At 41.4% G+C, this 21301-nt stretch overlaps 1 protein-coding gene across 6 annotated transcripts in view; it reads left to right on the top strand.

Annotated features, from left to right (window-relative positions):
- The first annotated feature begins 730 nt into the window (after positions 1–730).
- GOLGA1 (golgin A1) overlaps positions 731–21301 on the top strand; it is a 62987-nt gene continuing 42416 nt past the window's right edge. For 3 of the 6 annotated variants that reach the window (XM_030817806.1, XM_030817807.1, XM_030817802.1), the window contains exons 1-10: positions 731–874; positions 1690–1739; positions 2960–3249; positions 10748–10838; positions 12863–12937; positions 13884–13981; positions 15426–15458; positions 18924–19052; positions 20223–20392; positions 20876–20987. In XM_030817806.1, coding sequence (XP_030673666.1) covers positions 3115–3249; positions 10748–10838; positions 12863–12937; positions 13884–13981; positions 15426–15458; positions 18924–19052; positions 20223–20392; positions 20876–20987 — 843 coding nt within the window. In that variant the 5' untranslated portion in view covers positions 731–874; positions 1690–1739; positions 2960–3114. Of the gene's footprint in view, positions 1006–1066; positions 1740–2959; positions 3250–10747; positions 10839–12862; positions 12938–13883; positions 13982–15425; positions 15459–18923; positions 19053–20222; positions 20393–20875; positions 20988–21301 lie in introns of those variants that run through there. The other 3 variants (XM_030817804.1, XM_030817803.1, XM_030817805.1) reach the window with 3 other exon arrangements.

Genomic DNA, 21301 nt, shown 5'->3' with positions numbered 1-21301 from the left:
CCACCTCGGTCTTCCGAGTAGCTGGGACCACAGAAGCGCGCGCCGGGCACTTCTGATGCTTTGAACTTTCTTCCTAAGCAGAAAGGAGACGGCCCAGCAGCAGATGGTGAAGCTAATCCAATATAGTGAGCTGCCACCAGCGTTTTTAAGTGCATTACATAGTAAGAACGTGGTTCTGCTGGACGTTATGTACTCGGTTGCGATATAAAACGCATCATCTACAGTAGGTGACAGGCGCCAAAGTTCAAAAACTGGTCTTAAGGTGTAAGGTCCTAGGACTAGTTTCTGGAGCTACTGGCTTCTGAGTGAAGATGGAGGCGCAGACTTCTCGGGTCACTCGGTGGCAAGGCAGCTGCCTAGGGTGCGGCGGGACCGGGCGGCGCGGGGGGCGCCTGGCCAACCAGCGCAGCCCCGGCCGGGTTTGTAGCCAGCACAGCACAGCGGGGCCTGTGGCACGGACTGGGTTCTTTCACTTTTGACACGAAGCCCCTCCCACTTACCACGCTCTGCACGCGCCCCTGTTAAAACAGAAAAAGACCGAGAGGCCTCGGAGACTCAGTCATCATCTGCGGCTCTGGCCGCTCGCTGACGTGGCGAACTGGGCTGAGGGAGCGCCCGGCTGGGCACCCGCGAACTCCAGCCGTTCCGGCCCAACCGCCGCCCAGAGGTAGTAACAGTAGCCGCCAAGGCCGCGCATGGGCGCATGCGCGCGTCGGACCAACCCCCTCGAGCAGTCACTTCCGGCGCGCTGGGAGACTTGCGGTTCCGGGTCGGTGCTCGGCTCGCCGGCTGGGCGGTGGGGGCTGGTGACGCGGGCCGGGGCTCACGCGAGGCCCGGGAGGCGGGGCTTTGCTGGCTGCCCAGAGAGAGGCAGGTGCGCAGGCCAGGACTCCGGGAATGCGAGCAGGCCCCTTATTCTCTCAGTGGCCTCGGTCTGTCCCCACAGCGGCCCGGTCAGGGTTGCCCAAGCCCCAAGGCGGGGGGCGGCACCGGGGTGCTGAAAGGGTGAGAGTGGGGGCGGAGGCGGGCTGCCCCGGCCTGGGAGTCTGGAGCCTAGGGTTCCGGGATTCCTCCGTGCGCGACCTTGGACAAGTCGCTCCTCCTCTCTAGGGCTCAGTTTCCCTGCTGTCAAATGGGAGAGATGTTGGATCCTTCCTTTCTTTGACAGTCCAAAGCACGGGCGGGGCTGGAGGGAGCCTGAGGGAGTGAGATCCAAACTGCCGTGGCAGGCACCTGCCTGCCTCCGTAGGGGTTAGGCATCTGTCTTTACCCAATTTTGCCTTGCTTTTTCTCAGTACAAATCCGTGACCAGACAGCCCAGGGTCTGGCCAGGTAAACAGTATGTGAGTGTAGTAATCAACTGAGAAATAAATACTGGCTCCAGGAAAACTTAACCTCATTCAAATTGTTTTGCTCAGGGCTCCCAGGAAGAAGTGAATTTAGGCACCCGCTGCGGTGATCAATTCTGTTCTATGCGCTTGTAAGTGAAGCTCTTAGGCAAATAACAAATTCATAGGAGATCAGCGTTAGGGAGGGTATCCCATTGAGAGTTGTGACAGGTTTTCTTACCCCCTTTAATCCTTCTTTTGTCCCTCCTCTTCCTTCACTTCTCCCCCTATCCCCACTCAACATTTTGGCCACACACTTGAAAAGAAATACCCAATGCATTTTATCTTTGTCTTCATGCAGGACAGAATGCTTTGACCTCCAAGCTGTTTTAAATCTAGTAGATAAGCCAGGTGAGTAAGTGGTTTACACACATTGAAAGTAAAGTTTCTGAAGAATTGTACAGCCTTAATGGAGGATCTGAAGTGGTAAGATGGCATTTGTGTATCTCAGAGCAGAGCTTAGGTATCCTCCACAAAACATGGAAAGTTAAGGTTGGAACCAGAATATTAGTGTTTTATACACCATTAGGAGGAAAAGATTTTTGAATCTTACTTTGAATATCATGTCAAACATTCTTAAGAAAAGAAACTGTGAGGCCGGGCGCCGTGGCTTATGCCTGTAATCCCAGCACTTTGGGAGGCCAAGGCAGGTGGATCACCTGAGGTCAAGAGTTTGAGACCTGCCTGACCAACACGGAGAAACCTCATCTCTACTAACAATACAAAATAAGTCGGGCGTGGTGGCGCATTCATGTAATCCCAGCTACTCGGGAGGCTGAGGCAAGAGAATTGCTTGAACCCGGGAGGTGGAGGTTGCTGTGAGCCGAGATCGTGCCATTGCACTCTAGCCTGGGCAACAAGAGTGAAACTCCATCTCAAAAAAAAAAAAAAGAAAAGAAACTGATTGGAGGTAATTTTATCAAACTCAAAACCACACAGCGTCTCCAGAAAATGTTCAAGGATATCAGATACTTACATAATAGAGTTGTCTGGCTTGTCCTCTGTTTTCTGTTACCAGCTTTTCCTGTTGGACAGTTGATTGCAAACCATCCTGAAACAGTAGGATATTACACTTTTTACGTATTGAATTACATATTGAATATTGAATTACATATGAATTGAATTACATGCATTTTTGCCTTCAACTTAAAAAAAGAACACTAAACTGTAGTTAGGCTTATTGGAGGAAGGATTTGAAATCATTAAGTCATGAATATGTGATGTTGATGTCTGCTCTGGGAAATTTTACCAAGTGTGTTATATGTCATAGCCAACATGTTGTAATTAAAAAAAAATGTAGAGATTTGTGAATCAGAGTCCTCTGTTCAAATACCAACCCTGCCACTTAGCCACACAATCTTTGGTAGGTTACTTCATCTCCTTGAGACTGGGTTTCTTCATCTGTATATGCATATGTAGCACCTGAGTGCTTTTTAAATGTTTAGTAATCGTGTTCTATAAGTGTACATGTAAGTTATGAAACTTAATTTTGAAATCTAATACTTAACAACTCAGATGTGAAATCTTTCCAGTGTTTAACTTTTGAACTGTCTCTTTCATCTGATTTATAGATCCTGTGTTGCCATAAGCCCTTGGCCCACATTTAAGTGGGAATGCAGCTAGCTTGGATGTCTGAAACTTTGTAGGCGCCTGTGTCTGAATCCTGATCACAGGCACCGGGACTACTGAGAGCTCGTCATCCGTGCAGGATAGCCACACAGCAAACATGTTTGCAAAACTGAAGAAGAAAATTGCAGAAGAGACTGCTGTTGCTCAGAGGTCAGGAGGTGCTACTAGGATCCCACGGTCTGTGAGCAAGGAATCAGTTGCCTCAATGGGAGCTGACTCAGGAGATGACTTTGTAAGTACCTTTACTTAAGAAATAAAGATACTTTTGCAGGGAATTCTTCCAATAAATATTTTAAATTGCTTGATTATTTCATACCTTTCATGGTTTATAGCTGTATAAGAGCCTGTACATCTGATTCTTACTCTGAGGTACCTTTTTGTTAATGTTTGGTTTGTAAATGTTAAGGTACTCTATTTTTTTTCCTTATTTTTCTGTGAGTTCCTCTCCATATTCTCTCCAGTGTCCTCTTGTACTGTTTTTCCATCTATATACCTTGTACATCTTCTTTTGCATTTCATTTCTGAAAATGTCTGGGCCTGTTTTCATTGCAGACATATATACTTATATAACAACTAAGTCATTGCTGCTTAACAAGGTCTCTGAGTTGTGGTATGGGGTTAGCCAGAGTGCATTGTTGTATTGGGATGATTGATGGAAAGATGGCACCAGTGATTACAGTATGTTTCTTTTTTTCTTTTTTCTTTTCCTTTTTTTTTTTTTTTTGAGATAGACTCTCACTCTGTAGCCCAAAGTGGAGTGCTGTGGCCTGATCTCGGTTCACCGCAACCTCTGCCTCTGGGACTCAAGCAATTCTCGTGCCTCAGCCTCCCGAGTAGCTGGGACTACAGGCGTGTTCCGCCGTGCCTGCCTAATTTTTTGTATTTTAGTAGAGACAGGTTTTCACCATGTTACCCAGGGTGGTCTCAAACTCCTGAGCTCAGGCGTTCCGCCCACCTCGGCCTCCCAGAGTGCTGGGATTACAGGCGTGAGCCACCATGCCCGGTCTACAATATGTTTCTTATTAGTAAAATACATTTGTGGCTATAAGATTTCAAAAAGTGAAGATGTTGCTATATGAGGGAAGTGTCATGCTTAAAAAATAAAGTGTGGCTTTTGCATATGACAGGATCCTCTTAAGTTAGATAAATTTCTTTTTTTTTTTTTTTTTTTTTTGAGACAGAGTCTCACTCTGTCAGCCAGGCTGGAGTGCAGTGGCATGATCTCAGCTCATTGCATTCTCCGTCTCCTGGGTTCAAGCAATTCTCCTGCCTCAGCCTCCCAAGTAGCTGGGACTACAGGTGCCCACCACCATGCCCGGCTAACTTTTTTTTGTTTTTTGTTTTTTGTTTATTGTTTTTGAGATAGAGTCTCGCTCTGTCACCTAGGCTGGAGTGCAGCGGCACAATCTCGGCTCACTGCAACCTCCATCTCCTGGGTTCAAGCGATTCTGCTGCCTCAGCCTCCTGAGTAGCTGGGACTGCAGGTACCAGCCACCACGTCCAGCTAATTTTTGTATTTTTAGTAGAGACAGTTTCACTATGTTGGCCAGGCTGGTCTCGAACTCCTGACCTCGTGATCCGCTGGCCTCGGTCTCCCAAAGTGCTAGGATTACAGGAGTGAGCCACCACACTTGGCAATAAATTTATTTAAAACTCATTTATAATGCTGGATATATATAAAAGAATGTATATAATATATATGTAAAGTATAAAGCATAAAGTAAATCTATCACTCATCTGAAGAAATAGAACATTATCAATTCTGTTAAGCCACTTATATGTTTCTTCCAATTTCCTCTACCCAATTTAGGATAGCATAACCACTATTCTAAATTTTGTATTTTTCATTTACTTGCTTTTTAAAATATCTTACCAGATATGTATGTATTCATAAACAATTTATTATTTAATACTGGTTGTTTTTGAAGTTACAAAAGTTGCACACTGTAGACTTCTTGGATTTCCTTTTTTAAAATTTAATTCAACATGCTTATAAAATGCATTCATGTTACAGGAAGCTGTGGTTCATTTATTTTTGCTGCTGTATAAGATTCCAGGCTGGACATAGAAGCTCACACCTGTAATCCCAATGCTTTGGGAAGCTAAGGCGGAAGAGTGCTTGAGGCCAGAAGTTCAAGACCAGCCTGGGCAACATAGCAAGACCGCATCTTTACAAAAGTTTTTTTTTTTTTTTTTTTTTTTTTTTTTTTTTAATTAGCCAGGTCGGTGGTGGTATGCCTGTAGTCCTAGCTTCTTGGGAGGCAGAGGCAAGAGGATCGCTTGAGCCCAGGAGTTTGAGATTGTAGTGAGCTATGATCGTGCCACTGTACTCCAGCTTAGGCAACAGAGCAAGACTCTGTCTCTAAAGATTTTTTTTTAAAAAAAAAGATCCCAGCATTTGAAAAGGCCACATTTAATCTCTGTCTTCTCCTGGCGATAGACATTTAAGTTGTTTCCATTGTCAGATGAGTCTTCCTCCTGCTTTCTTATACTGCCTGGATCCCAGGTCAGATTACATGGCAGAAGCTATTAGGTTATCGGGATGGAGCAATAAGATTACCAGATCTACATTATCACTGGTTCCTATATTTAAGAGGAAATATAAGCACACATTTGAGCATCGGGCTGAAGGATGTAGTTTTAAGGCTGGGTTCTATGACAGAAGGACCTGCTTTGCCTTCATGCTGACATGCTAAATGAAGTCTTTTATTTAGTAATGTATTCCAAATACAGAGATTGACCCGGATTCAGGAAGTACTTTATTTTGGGATTTCTTAAGTTTTGAACTTAATACAGCCTGATCCTCAGTTCCTATCTCCAGACCCTTATATCCAACTGCATATATTTCTCCAGACAGATGCCTCCTCTGTGGCATCTCAAATTCTAAATGAACAAAATTGAATTCATTATTTCCATCTCCAAATGTGCACCTTCATCTTCCCAAGTCACCAGCCAGAAACCCTGGAGGTATTTTAGACTCTTCCCTCCTTTCACTTCTTGGTGTCCAATCAGTCAACATGTATTATGGCTTCTATTTCTTTTTTCCTTTTTTTTTTTTTTGGAGACAGAGTCTTCCTCTGTCTCCCAGGCTGGACCCTGGGTTCAAGCAATTCTCCTGCCTCACTCAGCCTCCCAAGTAGCTGGGACTACAGGCGCACACCGTCACACTCGGCTAATTTTTTGTATTTTTAGTAGAGATGAGGTTTCACCGTGTTGCCCAGTCTGGTCTCGAACCGCTGAGTTCAGGCAATCCTCCTGCCTCGGCCTCCCAAAGTGCTAGGATTACAGGCAGCATTCATTTCTTCAGTGTCTCAAACTTGCCTCCCTACTCCATCTTCTAGTAGTACATTTACTAGCACAGGTTAAGCATCCCTAATCTGAAAATTTGAAATCTGACATACTCCAAAATCTTAAACTTTTTGAGCGCCCACATGGCCACAAGTGGAAAATTTACACATAAATACTTAACACAACTTTGTTTAATGCATATTATTTAAAATATTGTATAAAATTATGTTCAGGCTATGTGTATAAAACGTATATGGAACATAATTTCATGTTTACACTTGGGTCCCATCCCCAAAATATTATATTATGTATACGCAGATATTCCAAAATCTGAAAAAATCCAAACTCCAGAACACTTCTGATCCTAACCTGTTTGGGCAGGAGATACTCAACCTATACTATCATTTGATTTCAAGCTGCCTTTCTTTCTGGGACAAACTTGTAGTCTATCTGGGTTCCCTGTCCCCAAAGTGACTTTTTTTTTCCTTTGAGACAGGGATCTCTTTCTGTCACCCAGGCTGGAGTGCAGTGGCCCGATCACAGCCCACTGCAGCCTTAACCTCCTGGGCTCAAGCGATTCTCCCATTTCAGCCTCTTGAGTAGTTGGGACTACAGGCACGTGCCACCACACCCAGCTAATTTTTGTATTTTTTTGTAGCGACGGAGTTTTGCCATGTTGCTTAGGCTGGTCTCGAACTCTTGGGCTCAAACGATCTGCCCACCTTGGCCTCCCAAAGTACTGGGACTGCAGGTGCTAGCCACTGTGCACAGCCCCAAGTGATCTTTCTAAAAGCAGCTCTGTTTATGTCTCTCCAGTACTTAAAACTCATAAAACTCAGTGGCTTCCCCATCATTTTCAGGATGCAGTACAAACTCATTATTATAGCATAATGGTAAACTGTCATGGTCTTCTCTCAGCTTACGTGGCCAGCATTATCTCACTGTACTTTCTTACACCCTGTGCCACAGCCAGATTGAACTTATTGCACTTTCTAGAATGGACCACATTCTTTCATGCCTACAATTTTTGCACATGCTATTTCCTGTCTCTAGAATGTCTCATCTCCCCTTTCACTCCTGCATTCCTCTGACAGACTCTTGTGCGTCTTAAGACTCAGCTCATATGTTACCTCCAGCAAACTCCCTTGACCTGACCTTCTCCTCTGGCAGCCCCCTACCCTTCACCCCTGCTGGCTGTTTGGTGCCTTGTCTTCTGCTAACCTCTGTAATAGCACCTGCTGTATTGCATTATTATTGATTATTTGATTGTTTGTCTCTTCCACTGAACTGGGAGTTTCATGAAAGGCAATAAGTGAAGTGTAGCCCTTAGGAACTCAGGTCAGGTTATAGAGTCGTATCTGCTCTATTATTATTATGTGACTTTGGGCAAGTTTCTTCATTTTTCCTTGCCTTATTTTTCACATCTATAAAATGGGGATAGGAACTGTATCCATCTTTATTAAAGTATGTGTGTCAAAGATCCCCAAGATCATCCCCAGATTTGATTATTCACTAGGAGGACTCACAAGACTCACCATATAGTTTTACTCACTGCTATCATTTATTACAGTGAAAGGATCTAAAACGGAGTCAGCAAAGGGAAAACGTGCATGGAGAAAAGCTTGGAGGAAACAGGTGCAAGCTTCCAAGTTTCTTCTCCCAGTGGAATTACATAGGACACACTCCATTCTCCCAGCAATGAGTTGTGACAACACATGTAAAATGTCTACCAGGGAAGCTCATTAGAGACTCAGTGTCCAGGCTTTTTATTGGGGGCTGGTCCTGTGAATACCCTCTGCCTACTATGTATCGAAATTCCAGAATCCAGGCCGGGCGGGGTGGCTCATACCTGTAATCGCAGCACTTTGGGGGACCAAGGCAGGTGGATCAGTTGAGGTCAGGAATTTGACACCAGCCTGGCCAACATGGCAAAACCCTGTCTCTACTAAAAATACAAATATTAGCTGAGCATGGTGGCACACACCTGTAGTCCCAGCTACTCAGGAGGCAGGAGAATCGCTTGAACCCAGGAGGCAGAGGTTACAGTGAGCCAACATTGTACCACTGCACTCCAGCCTGGGTGACAGAGCAAGACTCTGTCTAAATAAATAAATAAATAAATAATCCAGACTCCAGAAGGAAAGCAGGTATTCAGCGTAAACCCATATTTTTGCACAAACGTTTTAGGCACAATGAGCCGTTCTTAACAGAATGATGGGAACCCTCCCAAAATCTAAGTTCCCAGATGCCAGCCATGGACCAACCTTAAAAGCAGGGCTTTCTAAGGATAACAGTCTGAGGCCTGTAATGTCAGTTCTTCTGCGTAGAATGTAAAGCACTTAGCATGGTGTCTGGCTCTAAGCATTTCATAATTAGCTTCTGTTGCTGCTGCTGCTGTTAATTTGGATAGGAGCTCTTTGTTTCACCACTATTCCTAGTGCTTAGCACAGTAGTGAGACATAGGATGTCTCACTAACAGTAATAATCATAACAGCTTCTTATACTGCTAGTGCTGTGGTCTGAATGTTTGTGTCCCCAAAAATTGATATATTGAAACCTAATCACCAGAGTGATGGAATGAGGAGGTGAATCATCTCCGAGATGATTAGCTCATGAGGGAGGAACCCTCATGAATGGGATTAGTGCTCTTACAAAAGAGGCCCCAGAAAGCTGCCTTGCCCTTTCCACCATGTGAGGGCACAGCTAGAAGGTGTCATGTATGAACCAGAAAGTGGGTCCTCACTAGACACCAAATCGGCTGGTGTTGGATAAATCAAAGACGCCATCTTAGGCATCGGTTCCGGGTTCTTCCCCCTCCAATTGGCGCCCCCTAAACCCGCCAAGCACAGCCCGCCAAATAAGCACCCAATCAAAAGGAAACACCTCCTGCTAGCCCCGAGGTCCCGCCCTCCGACTAATCACCAATCACCACAGCACCCTAAAGGACATAAATACTCAGCCCCAGCAACTCTCTCTCTCTCTCTCTCCCCTTCTCTTCCTCTTCTCGCACGCTGAGCCTCCAATAAAGATCTCTTGGCTGCCACCGGTGTCGTCTCTAACTAGCCTGTTGCCCTTCAGCTGGCACCTTAATTTTGGACTTCCTAGGCTCCCGAACTGTGAGAAATACATTTCTGTTGTTTATAAGTCACACACTTTATGGCATTTCATTATAGCCGCTCAAACAGACTAAGACAACTGGTAATAGATGACACATATTAAAGCTAATACGTGCCAGGCTTTGTTTTAGGAATTTGACAAGTATTGATTTACTTAATCCTCATCACAGCTCTGTGAGGCAAATGCTATTTGTTATCGCAGATTGCAAATGAGGAAACCAGTGCACAGAGAAGTTGAATAATGAGCCTAAGTTCTTACAGCTCATAAGTGGTAAAGCTGGAACCTGAAGCAAGGTCTTCTGACACCAGAGACTCTCCTCTTAACTGTCCACTGTCCTGACTCAGTACATATTGGATGGGCAAGTGGCTGGACATGTAGATGAATATTTGAGGTGAATTATTGAATAATCTTTAAAAACATTTCGGGGATACAATGGGAAACATGATTAAGGACTGGATGTTAGTATTTTTTGTTAGGAATGATAATCATATGTTGCCTATGAAGAGAAATAGCCTTAGTTTTTAGAGTATTTAGGATGAAATGTCATGATGTCTGTTATTTAAATTACTTCAGAAAAGTAAAAATTGATGAAGCAAATAAGGGAAAGCATCAGCAATTGTGAAAGTAGATGGAGAGCATTCTTTAGACGAATCTCTCTCCCTTTCTATATTTTGAAAAATTGTATAACGAAAAGTAAAAGAGATTTTAAAAACTGAGTTATTAGCAATCGCAAGCAGTGCCTATAGTAATAGTAGTATTCATTTATTTTAAAATAATCTGGTTTGTTGGGGAAAATGTATGCCTCATTAATATATTGGTTTGTTGAATGCATATTATCTGCTGAAGTCTGTGATGCAAGTTAGAGTTTTAGATTGATATCCGTTTGTTTTATAGATGAAGATACTGAAACTTTATCAATATTGGTGAAAGATTCGTAGTCATAGACCAGCTTTTGATCCCTAAAGAACTCCCACCCTCTTTATCCCAGGACTTTACTTTTGGAAAGATAAAGTGATTTTTTTATCATGGCAAATATAGTTTTTGTATTATATACTTGCTGTAATAATGGATCTATTTACTATTATTTATTTCAGTAGCCTGTGTACACATACAATTGATCTGTTTAGCATCTCCTCTCTCCTTCACTTTATAAAAGGAAGAAAGTGTTGCTTCCACTTTCCAGGTAGAGAAACTAGGCCCAGCTTTTCAGTGATTACAATTAATTAAAGTGTAACCAAACCTAAAATAAGACTTGTCACTTTCTGGCTCAGTATTGTGGTCTCACACATATATGAATACGACCTTCCTTGTGTCTACCTCAACAGGCTTCCGATGGAAGCAGCTCCAGAGAAGATCTTTCATCCCAGCTCCTGAGAAGGAATGAACAGATACGGAAGTTAGAGGCCAGACTTTCTGGTATGTCTGAGAACTCATAAAAAGCAAACAACAGGAAACTTGCCTTGCTTGACTCTCTTCCTATAAAATAGCCATATAGGATGACTTTATAGTTATTTTCACATATCATTTTGATCTTTTTAGAAAGGAGCAAGTATACCCTCTTCTGTTAGTGTACTAAATAGTGTAAATTCAAAACTGAATTTGAAAGTTTATTAAAAAAATTTTTCTGCTCCTGAGGTTTCTAGCCATGGAAATAAAAGATAATATATGTACAATAGAGTTGACCATCTTCCACCATTAGCATAGCCTGCTTTCAGGTGGAAAGGGATAGGGTTAGTATTTAAAGGGAATGGCTGACAGATATTGGATTCATCAGCACCAGAGAGAGACTGGTGCTGTGTTGCCACTTCCTGCAGCTCATACCACCTGTGTAAGTGTTGTTGTAGGTCTTTGGGCCACTTTTCAGTGGTATTTCTGACTTCAGCACCTGCATAGAAGGTGTCACTCTCATTATGTCTTTTGTGTGCAGTTTACAATTTACACAGCTCCCATTATATCCTTTGCCTGAGGAGGGCATGGTCGTGATAGAATTTTGAGTTATTATTTTGGTTTCTGCCAGTGGATACATTTGGAAAGCTTCATCCTGTAAAGTGGCTGATGGCTTCTGTGTCTCTTTTTGTCCCTTGGCCTTTTAATGCCCATTTTATTGGAGTAAAACAGCAGACCCAAATTCACCAAGTGGTATGTGAAATATTTATATTTGTGTAGCTATCAGACCCAAATTCACCAAATTGTATGTGAAGTATTTGTATTTGTGTAGTTATCAAAGGTTCATAGCATAGCTCACAACTACCAGTTAATTATTTTGTCCTCACTAGAGCCTTATTAGGCTTAGCAAGGTTAAGTCCTCACAAGTAGTAAGTGGTAGAGCTGGGATCCAAACCCAGATTTATTTGATGCTAGAGTCTTAATTCCATCTGCTTTAAACTTAATTGCGGCTATCCTGTTACTCCTACCCATAAATAATATCAGTAACAGAGGTAAAGTAATTTTACATTTGTTTAATGTTGGAGAGAGAGTTATAAAATAACATATGTACCTTCCCCATATGGTAGGAAGAATAGTTGAGCTTGACTTACATTAGAGAAGGGACAGGGAAGAGGGCTGATGTTTATTGGGCCCACTCTGTCCTGAGTATTGTCGTACAGTTTTAGTATGAGTAATAATAGTCACAGTAACAACAATAACAGCTACATTTTATTGAGCACTGTGTGCGAAGCACTTAAGGCACGTAAAATGTTTTATTATCTAATGCATCTTTTGTGGTAGATACAATTAATATCATCATTTAATATATGAAGAAACTAATACTACAGGACCAATAATTTGCTTAAGGTCCCCAGCTAAGGACTGACAGAGTTGGGATTTGAGCTACTGTCTATGTTTTCACTAAACCCTAACTATCTTCTTTGGCCACCTAGATAATTAATTCTGACATTCACATTTAATATGGCATAGGTTACCAAGTTCCTGTGTAGAAAGGGAGCTCACTTTTTTAGAGAATTAAGTGCTATCACTATAAAGACAATGCGGCACCTAAGGTGTTTGTTATTGCCCTAACTACTGTTCTTGAGTTGTGTGGACTATAAGCGAGCTGTTTAGTGAGTTCACTTTGATCTGTCCTACTGCTAAGGCTGGAAAAGGAAGTGGAAACAGATTTGAAATTAAGTCATGAGATAAATCTGTGTTTTTCATAGCAGGACATTTCTGATCACCAGGCTAAGCCTAATTCTTGTTTTCTATCAAGGCTAAACAAACTTGCCTTTTTGTACTCACCATTTATACACCATGGATAGTTTGTACTATACTTGTTTTCCTGTGTTGTTCATTGTTAATGGGAGGCTGTCTGCCTAGCTTGCCTTAACAGGAATGGTTTTCAGGTTAAGAAAATCATCATCATTTCCATTCATTTTTTTGTTTAATTAACTTCCTTTCCTGATGTTTGTCCATTTCTGGTATGTGCGTCACCCTCCTCACCCAAGACTATGCTGAACAGGTCCGAAACTTGCAGAAGATAAAAGAGAAGCTTGAAATTGCATTAGAAAAACACCAGGATTGTACGTATTTTTTTCCTGCTTTTTTCAATCTTTTCAAGGTTTAGTTTTTTGAAATGAAACAATAGTATATGGTTAAGTTTGTCCTTCTTGAAAGCACAAATCTTTATTTTATAAGTAGTATACTTCTTAATCAGGTTGATAAAACATTTGGCTGATAATTTATAAGTATACAAGTTTTATTTATGTTGGCTTATGGGCATGACTCTTAGGAGTAGGTCATTATGTGTATCAGCTTGTCTCTATCCAGTTGACCCCTTTATTTAGGCTACCCTCAGGTTTTAATAAAATCTAGTACCTATCCCTTAGGTCTGGATTAGGAAATGGGTTCTCACCACAGCTTCATTACTGCTGTGTTGAGTAACTGGGAGAAATCCCTGTCATCACTCCCTGAGCAATAAAGCATACATTCTGTGTAGTCTACCCTCAATCATATGTTCTTTGGGTACCATCCAAGAAAGATGTTAGTAGAAGTAGAAAGTTATGTTTTTTGTTGATATGTACTAAAACTTTTAAGGAAAATAAAGTAAAAGAAAGGTTTTTTGTTTGTTTGTTTTGATTTTTGTTTTTCTTTTTAATTCTGATAAAGTGGTAGTAGCCATCAACTTAGCATCAGCTTTGATGTTTTCTGGCAACCTACCTAACTCAGTGTTCTATCATTGTACCATTTAAAAAGTTACCTTTTGGCATCTTTCTAAATATATATACTTGTCTATTACAAAAAACAAAAACAATAAGGAAACAAACAAACAAAAACTGTGATCTATTACCAAGGCCAAAATATTCTTCTGGAAAGTTGAGGTGGATCCAGCTTTTCCTAGTATCACAATCCACTTATGTGACTTTGGCCTTTTTCATTAGGTGACAGTTGTAAAGTAATCACATGGGCTATTTGTCATGCTGTTTCTGAAGTGTTTTCATATCTCAAATAGAGCCTCTTTGTTAACAGCTTCCATGCGGAAATTTCAAGAGCAGAATGAGACATTCCAAGCCAACAGAGCTAAAATGGCAGAAGGACTGGCTTTGGCATTAGCCAGAAAGGACCAGGTATTTTATATGTGGCACTGCCCAGAACTGGTGGAAAGATTTCACTTAGTGACATGATTTCAAAAATCATGACATAACCTATAGAAAATATTTATAGCCTAGGAGAAGAGAAATGTTATAAGTTCGTTAAGGTTTTCTTTGGCAGTTTCTTGTAAAGTGAAGAAACTTTACAGTTCTAATCATGAAATGTGTCCAGAATGTGAGAGTATCATTCCTTGCATCTGTGTAGTTTCATCAAATTGAGAAGGGAAATAGTGTATCTGTAATCTGATGGCAGGCCCCAAAATAAGAGAAAAGGTCTCTCCCCTCTAAAAAGCTCTCTGAAAGTCTAACCCCCAAACATTGGCCTTTTATCCTGGAGAAGATGTTATTAACCTAGTCATAATCCATAGTATACAGAGTTTTTCCAACCTCTGTTCCCACGTTTCTTCAATCCCAACCAGCTGGACAGAGGGGAACTCCTATAATCTCAACAGAACCAACCACTGGAAGATGCTGAATGAATAACCACAAGGAAGGAAAATAATTCTGTTACTGGCTATTACAGTAATTATGAAGTATATTTTGTTCAAAATAATAGATGACATTTTAAATTTAAGATAAGCATCAATATATTGTAATGATAATTTTGATTTATTAAGACAGTTTATTATGTTTCACTTAAGAAATTGTATAATTTATTTCATCTGGAGGAGGTGGGTTGGTTGCTTGGTTTTAAAGTGTCTGTTCATCATCTAGGACGTTTACTAGCCAGAAAAAATACAATTTACCAATATTTAGTGGATAACTATGGTATGAATGTATATAAATGAAGAAATAATCTAAAATTAATGAATTCTGATTATAGGCAATCAGGATATTGCCTTTGTGCAAATGGGCTTTTTTCCCCACTATTTTATGGTTTGTGAATAAAGGGCATAATTCTTTTTCTTTTGACTTACACAGATGGCATAAAGCATGTTGGTAAAATCAAAATGAAAAGGAAAATAATTATCAGGGACTGCAAAAGATCCCCCCTACTCCCCCAGTTTCAGGAATTAATTTCTAAACATCATTTCCAGAATTACTCAGCTCAGCTGGTCCCAGCTACCCACTCCCAAGAAATAACAGTACTCATGGCAAAACTCCCAGGAACAAGCCAAAAAGCTGCATCAGAACAGCAGATACAGCTTTTCTTGGGTGCCCTGCTTAGTAAAAATCTGCAGGCTTATATTCATGAATTCATTCTATTCTAGAATCTTAGATAAAGTTCATTTTCTTCTACTTTTATGACTCTTGCCTTTCTTAATATTAAACCAAGTTTATAGATTTTTTTTTAATTGGCTTTTTTGTTTTGTTTGGTTAGTTGCTTTCTGGGAAGAGTTGGGTTGTTTTGTTTTCTGAAAATCTTGGTATTACAGATACTCTTCACTGGAAACCATACTTTTTTATTGTTTTGTTTTAGGAATGGTCAGAAAAGATGGATCAGCTTGAAAAGGTTAGTTCATCTTTATTTTTGTCTCATTTTTGTTGGTCTCGTCTCTGGGGTTTGGAAAACGTTTTATCTGGTAACCAATATACTGATTGCTATACCACCTCTTGGAAGCAGGACAGTTTATGATTAGATACTGACTTGAAAACCTCAGATCCTCCCCTTTTTTGGTGAATGTGCAGGATGTCTTTTGTTTGCCCCTCTTGATATACTCTGCACTCCTCCTCTCTTCCCTTTCTGTGTGTACCTGAATGCCGATAGAGACTGTATCAGCAGGGCTCAAAATGCCCTCTGGCATCCGGTTGGGTTCAGCCAGTGGGGAACCCTGAAAGAACCATGTGTGAAAGAAGATGTGGTCAGGATGTTTCTTCCCCCACCTTTCTCCATGTGGGGTCTCTTCAGCTTAGTTGCATCCCATGGCCAAAAATCACAGCTTCAGTTGAACCTTTGGTTTGTCTTCTTGACATAGTTTTTATCTCTCTGGGTTTCCTATAACCTCTTCATCTTTTTGCCTCTTTATGGCCAACTGTTACCAGCACATTATCTTTTGGGCTATCTTACCCATCCCACAGCTTTGATAAGCCTCTTTATTAAACCATCCTCAAAATGCCTGATTTGAGATGGCCGTCTCTTTCTTGCTGTGGTTCTCATTGACACTGTGGTAATATTAGGAGCACTTAATGATGAAGCAGTGGGGAAGGAAGGCATTTCTCAAGGCTCAGCATTGAACATATATGAGAACCTCTTGGCTAGATGTAGATGAGGAAAATTGATTATTCTAGTACCATTGCTTGCATAACACCATGCAGGTACCTTAAGTAATATATTCCTGGCTCCCACATATGAACAAGATGAAATTTCAGGTCTACAATTGGAAAAACATTTTAGTTTTAAAATAATCATTAGTGTCAACTATTTTTTTTCCATAAAACACCAAGTTAACTTTACTTTCTGTTCTATAGAAATCTGATTATCAAACTGAGAGAATACATTAACTTTTTTTGAGATAAGGGGTTGTCCTGTTGCCCAGGCTGGGAGTGGCACAATCACAGCTCGTTGCAGCCTCAACCTCCTGGGCTCAAATGATTTTCCCACCTAGACTTCCTGAGTAGCCAGGACTGCAGGCTTGAGCCACAATGCCCAGCTAATTTTTAAAAAAATTTTAATAGAGATGAAGTCTCACTGTGTTGCCCAGGCTGGTTTTGAGCTCCTAGACCAAAGTGATCCTCCTGCCTGGCCTCCCAAAGTGCTAGGATTACAGACGTGAGCCACTGTGCCTGGCAACATTTTTATATAAGGAAAGAATTATAGAAAAGTCAAGACCCAAGGAAACCTGTGCTTGAAAAAAAAAAAATCCTCAAACATATGCTATTAATGACAGTCTTCTTAAATATGGAGATGTGGGTTACATTAAGGTTTTCTTCCCATAAAAGAAACTCTTAAGATTATGGCAATTGAAATTCTCATTGAACTGTTTTTTTATCTTTTAAAATTTTGGTAAAGGGTATCCATATAGGACTGAACCAACTGAAAAACCTACTTAGGTTCACAAGGTTCACAAAGGGAATTTTCTCTTTGTTTTGTTTTTGTTCTTTTGAAGGAGAGGTTGGGGAAAATTTTTCTTTTTTTTTTTTTTTTTTGAGACGGAGCCTTGCTTTGTCGCCCAGGCTGGAGTACAGTGGCGTGATCTTGGCTCATTGCAAGCTCTGCCTCCTGGGTTTACTCCATTCTCCTCCTCAGCCTCCCAAGTAGCTGGGACTACAGGCACCCGCCACCACACCCAGCTAATTTTTTTGTATTTTTAGTAGAGACAGGGTTTCACTGTGTTAGACAGGATGGTCTCGATCTCCTGACCTCGTGATCTGTCTGCCTCAGCGTCCGAAAGTGCTGGGATTACAGGTGTGAGAGGTTGGGGAGTAGGAAATAGTAATGAGCCATCTATATAGGTCTTTGAAGCTACTTTTCATTGTTAAAGTTTTTTTTTTTTTTCAGTCAAGAATTAGAAACTGTAACAGCAGGGTTAGTCCTTAAGAGAGTCCTTTTTTCTTTTTTTTCTTTTTCTTTTTTTTTTTGAGACAGGGTCTCACCACGATGCCCAGGCTGGAGTGTAGTGCAGTGGCACAGTCATAGCTCACTGCAGCCTCGACTTCCCAGGCTCAGGTGATTCTCCCACCTCAGCCTCCCGAGTAGCCGGGTTTACAAGCACATGCCACCACGCCTGGCTAATTTTTTTGTATTTTTTATAGAGATGGGGTTTCACCGTGTTCACCAGGCTGGTCTCCAACTCCTGCGTTCAACCGATAGACGCACCTTGGCCTCCCAAAGTCCTGGGATTAGAGGCAAGAGTCCACTGCTAGAAATGATCGTTTAATAAATTGTAACCTGTTGACACCAATCATGTCTAATTTTTTTTCTTTTTTTTACTTGTTAACTGAAATCAGTTCTACATTTAATCTACGTGCATTTAATTTTTTTCGGGCATTCGATCTTACTGGTTACTCATGTTTTTCAGCCAGTTCAGTGTGTCACTAAGAACAGACATGTAAAATAAGGCTGGGCACAGTGGCTTACGCCTGTAATCCCAGCACTTTGGGAAGTGGAGGTGGGCGGATCGCCTGAAGTCAGGAGTTCGAGACCAGCCTGGCAAACATGGCGAAACCTCATCTCTACTAAAAGCAAAAAAATTAGCCAGACATGGTGGTGCACGCCTGTAGTCTCAGCTACTCAGGAAACTGAGGCATGAGAATCACTTCAACTTGGGAGGCGGAGGCTGCAGTAAGCAAGATCGCACCACTGCAGACCAACCTGGGCAACAGAGTGAGACTCTGTGTCAAAAAACAAACGATGAAAGAATAGACATGTAAAATATATATCTGGACTTGCTAAACAGATGTAAGAACTTTAAAGTTCTACATAGGCCATGCACAATGGCTCATATCTATCAATACTTTGAGAGGCTGAGGCAGGAGAATGTCTTGAGGCCAGGAGTTCAAGATCAGCCTGGATAATAGAGCAAGATCCTGTCTCTACCAAAAAAAAAAAAAGTTCTACATAATTTTGCTTTTATTCCCCTTTTTCACAATTATTTAAAACACATTTATTTTTAAATAAAGAATTAAATTCTCTAGTTAAAGGATTAATTCAATTAAAGAATTTGTAAATGATGCCATATTTCTGTAATGCTTCCCATTATCAATGCGTTATTGTCCACTGGCATGAGATTTCCTTAAGATTTTTCCTTTATTAAGAATTCCACTTTCAGGCCGGGTGTGGTGGCTTATGTCTGTAATCTTAGCACTTTGGGAGGCCAAGGCGGGAGGATTGCTTGAGCCCAGGAGTTCAAGGCCAGCCTGGGCAACTAGTGAGACTGTCTCTAAAGACAAAAATTTTAAAAAAGAAAGATTTTCACTTTTGTAATACAGATGTCTAATGCTTTCATTGCCTGAGTTGATGTCTTCTTCTTTCAAATAGGAGAAAAGTATTCTGACAGCCCAGTTACAGGAAATGAAGAACCAGAGTATGAATCTTTTCCAAAGGAGAGATGAACTGGATGAATTAGAGGGGTTCCAGCAGCAGGAACTAAGTAAAATAAAGCACATGGTATGCATTTTTGTTTTAGTAGCTAAATACTGAATAGATGATTATTCACTCTGATTTTACTAGTCATCACTCTCTAATTGCTGATAAATATACACCAGTAATATTTGATATTAATCATATTTGATATTAATCATATTTGTATGTTTTTAAATTTATTAAAATAGAAAAGTTCTGTTTGAAATGTTCTTTTTTTTGTTTTTTTTTTTTTAACTACCGGGTATATAAATTCTCTTATAAGCCGACAAAAATGTTATAGAAGTTTGGCTATTGGTCCACATTTTTTTTTTTAAATAGATGGAGTCTCACAGTGTTGCCCAGGCTGGAGTATAATGGCTACTCACAGGTGCGATCATAGCACACTGCAGCCTCCAACTCGTGGGCTCAAGCTCTCCTCCCACTTTAGCCTCCCAAGTAACTGGGACTGTAAGCATGTACTATAGGTGTGTGCCACCATGCCTGACAAGTTTAGATTTTTTTTTTTCTTTTCTTTTTTTTTTTTTTGAGATAGAGTCTCACTCTGTCACCCAAACTGGAGTGCAGTGGCATGATCATGGCCCACTGCAGCCTCGACCTCCCGGACTCAAGGGATTCTTCCACCTAAGCCTCTCGAGTAGCTGGGACTACAGGCACACTACCATGCCTGGCTAATTTTTGTATTTTTTGTAGAGGTGGTGTTTCACCATGTTACCCAGGCTGGTCTCAAACTCCTGGGCTCAAATGATATGCATGCCTCAACCTCCCAAAATGGTGGGATTACAGACGTGAGCCACCGTACCCAGCCCAGATTTGTTTTTAAGTGTATTTTTCTTTTTTACTTTTTTTTTTTTTTTTTTTTGAGATGGAGCCTAGCTCTGTCACCCAGGCTGGAGTGCAGTGGCGTGATCTTGGCTAATTGCAACCTCCACCTCCCAGGTTCAAGTGATTCTCCCACCTCAGCCTCCCGAGTAGCTGGGATTACAGGTACCCGCCACCACGCCTGGCTAATTTTTGTATTTTTAGTAGAGACAGAGTTTTGCCATGTTAGCAAGGCTGGTCTCAAACTCCTGACCTCAAGTGATCCACCTGCCTCGGCCTCCCAAAGTGTTGGGATTACAGCCGTGAGCCACCATGCCCGATCTTAAGTGTATTTTTCTTAGCATAGCCCAATGAAACTTTGTATTTTTGTGTCAGCTTTTAAAAAAAGAAGAAAGTCTAGGGAAAATGGAACAAGAATTGGAGGCACGAACCAGAGAACTTAGTCGTACCCAGGAGGAGTTGATGAACTCCAGTCAGATGTCATCAGACTTAAGCCAGAAGCTAGAAGAATTGCAGAGACACTACTCAACGCTGGAAGAGCAGAGGTTCTTGCTTGGTCTGTGGGGCCCTTGGGAAGAAGTGTTAGTGTAGTTCTGGCTATAGCCTGCCCACCTTTCCCCATTGTTCATTATACCACTTTCTGATTCCAGTGCTGGCAAAGGCTTCTGGACACATCCTTACCTGCCTAGGACTCAGACCCCACCTCACCTCCAACCCATTTTCCCCTTCAGCTGCTGAAACTCAGGACACTTCCAGCCCTGCTGAGCAATTCAGTGTGGTTTTAGTTTTTAAAGTATTAATAGACTAAGGAAAGGCAGGTCAGGATTTCTTTCTTAAACTAGGGTGGACTTTTTCTCTTTGGGCTCCTGCTTCAGAGAGAGCCGAGGCTTTTTCCATTGAAAACCTGCATGTGGCTAATGATGCTTGTAGCCCTGACATGGAAGGAACCATTTGTATTTTTCCTGCAGAAGACTGTATATTAGATGAGATATCCAAATTTGTTCATTGTCTGCTTTCTTTTGATGAAGAGATCATGTGATAGCTTCAAAAACAGGTGCAGAAAGTAAGATCACAGCCCTGGAACAAAAGGAACAAGAGCTCCAAGCACTCATTCAGCAGCTTTCCATTGATTTGCAAAAGGTAAGTAGAATATGAGGAGAAGACCTGGATTTCTAAGATTCATAAAAACGAATTCTTGCAGAAATTTCTGCCTGAGAGTGGCTACTGAACATACGTTTCTCATGCAGTCCACAAGGCTCCATTTCCTGTTCTAGCTAGGCTGCACTCAGATGGAAATGGCCATACAGCTGAACAAGGGTTGCTTAGCAGAAATAGTCAGTATTTTCCTGACAGGAATTCTCAAAATACACCATTTGGTTGACTCAAATATGTCTTTTTTTTGGGGGGCGGGGGACAGAATCTTGCTCTTGTTGCCCAGGGATTATAGGCGCCTG

Source organism: Nomascus leucogenys, chromosome 8 (genome assembly GCF_006542625.1).
Source record: "Nomascus leucogenys isolate Asia chromosome 8, Asia_NLE_v1, whole genome shotgun sequence".
Classification (NCBI taxonomy): Eukaryota; Metazoa; Chordata; class Mammalia; order Primates; family Hylobatidae; genus Nomascus; species Nomascus leucogenys.
Note: the sequence above shows the minus strand (reverse complement) of the source record. Positions and strands in the feature narration are given on the sequence as shown.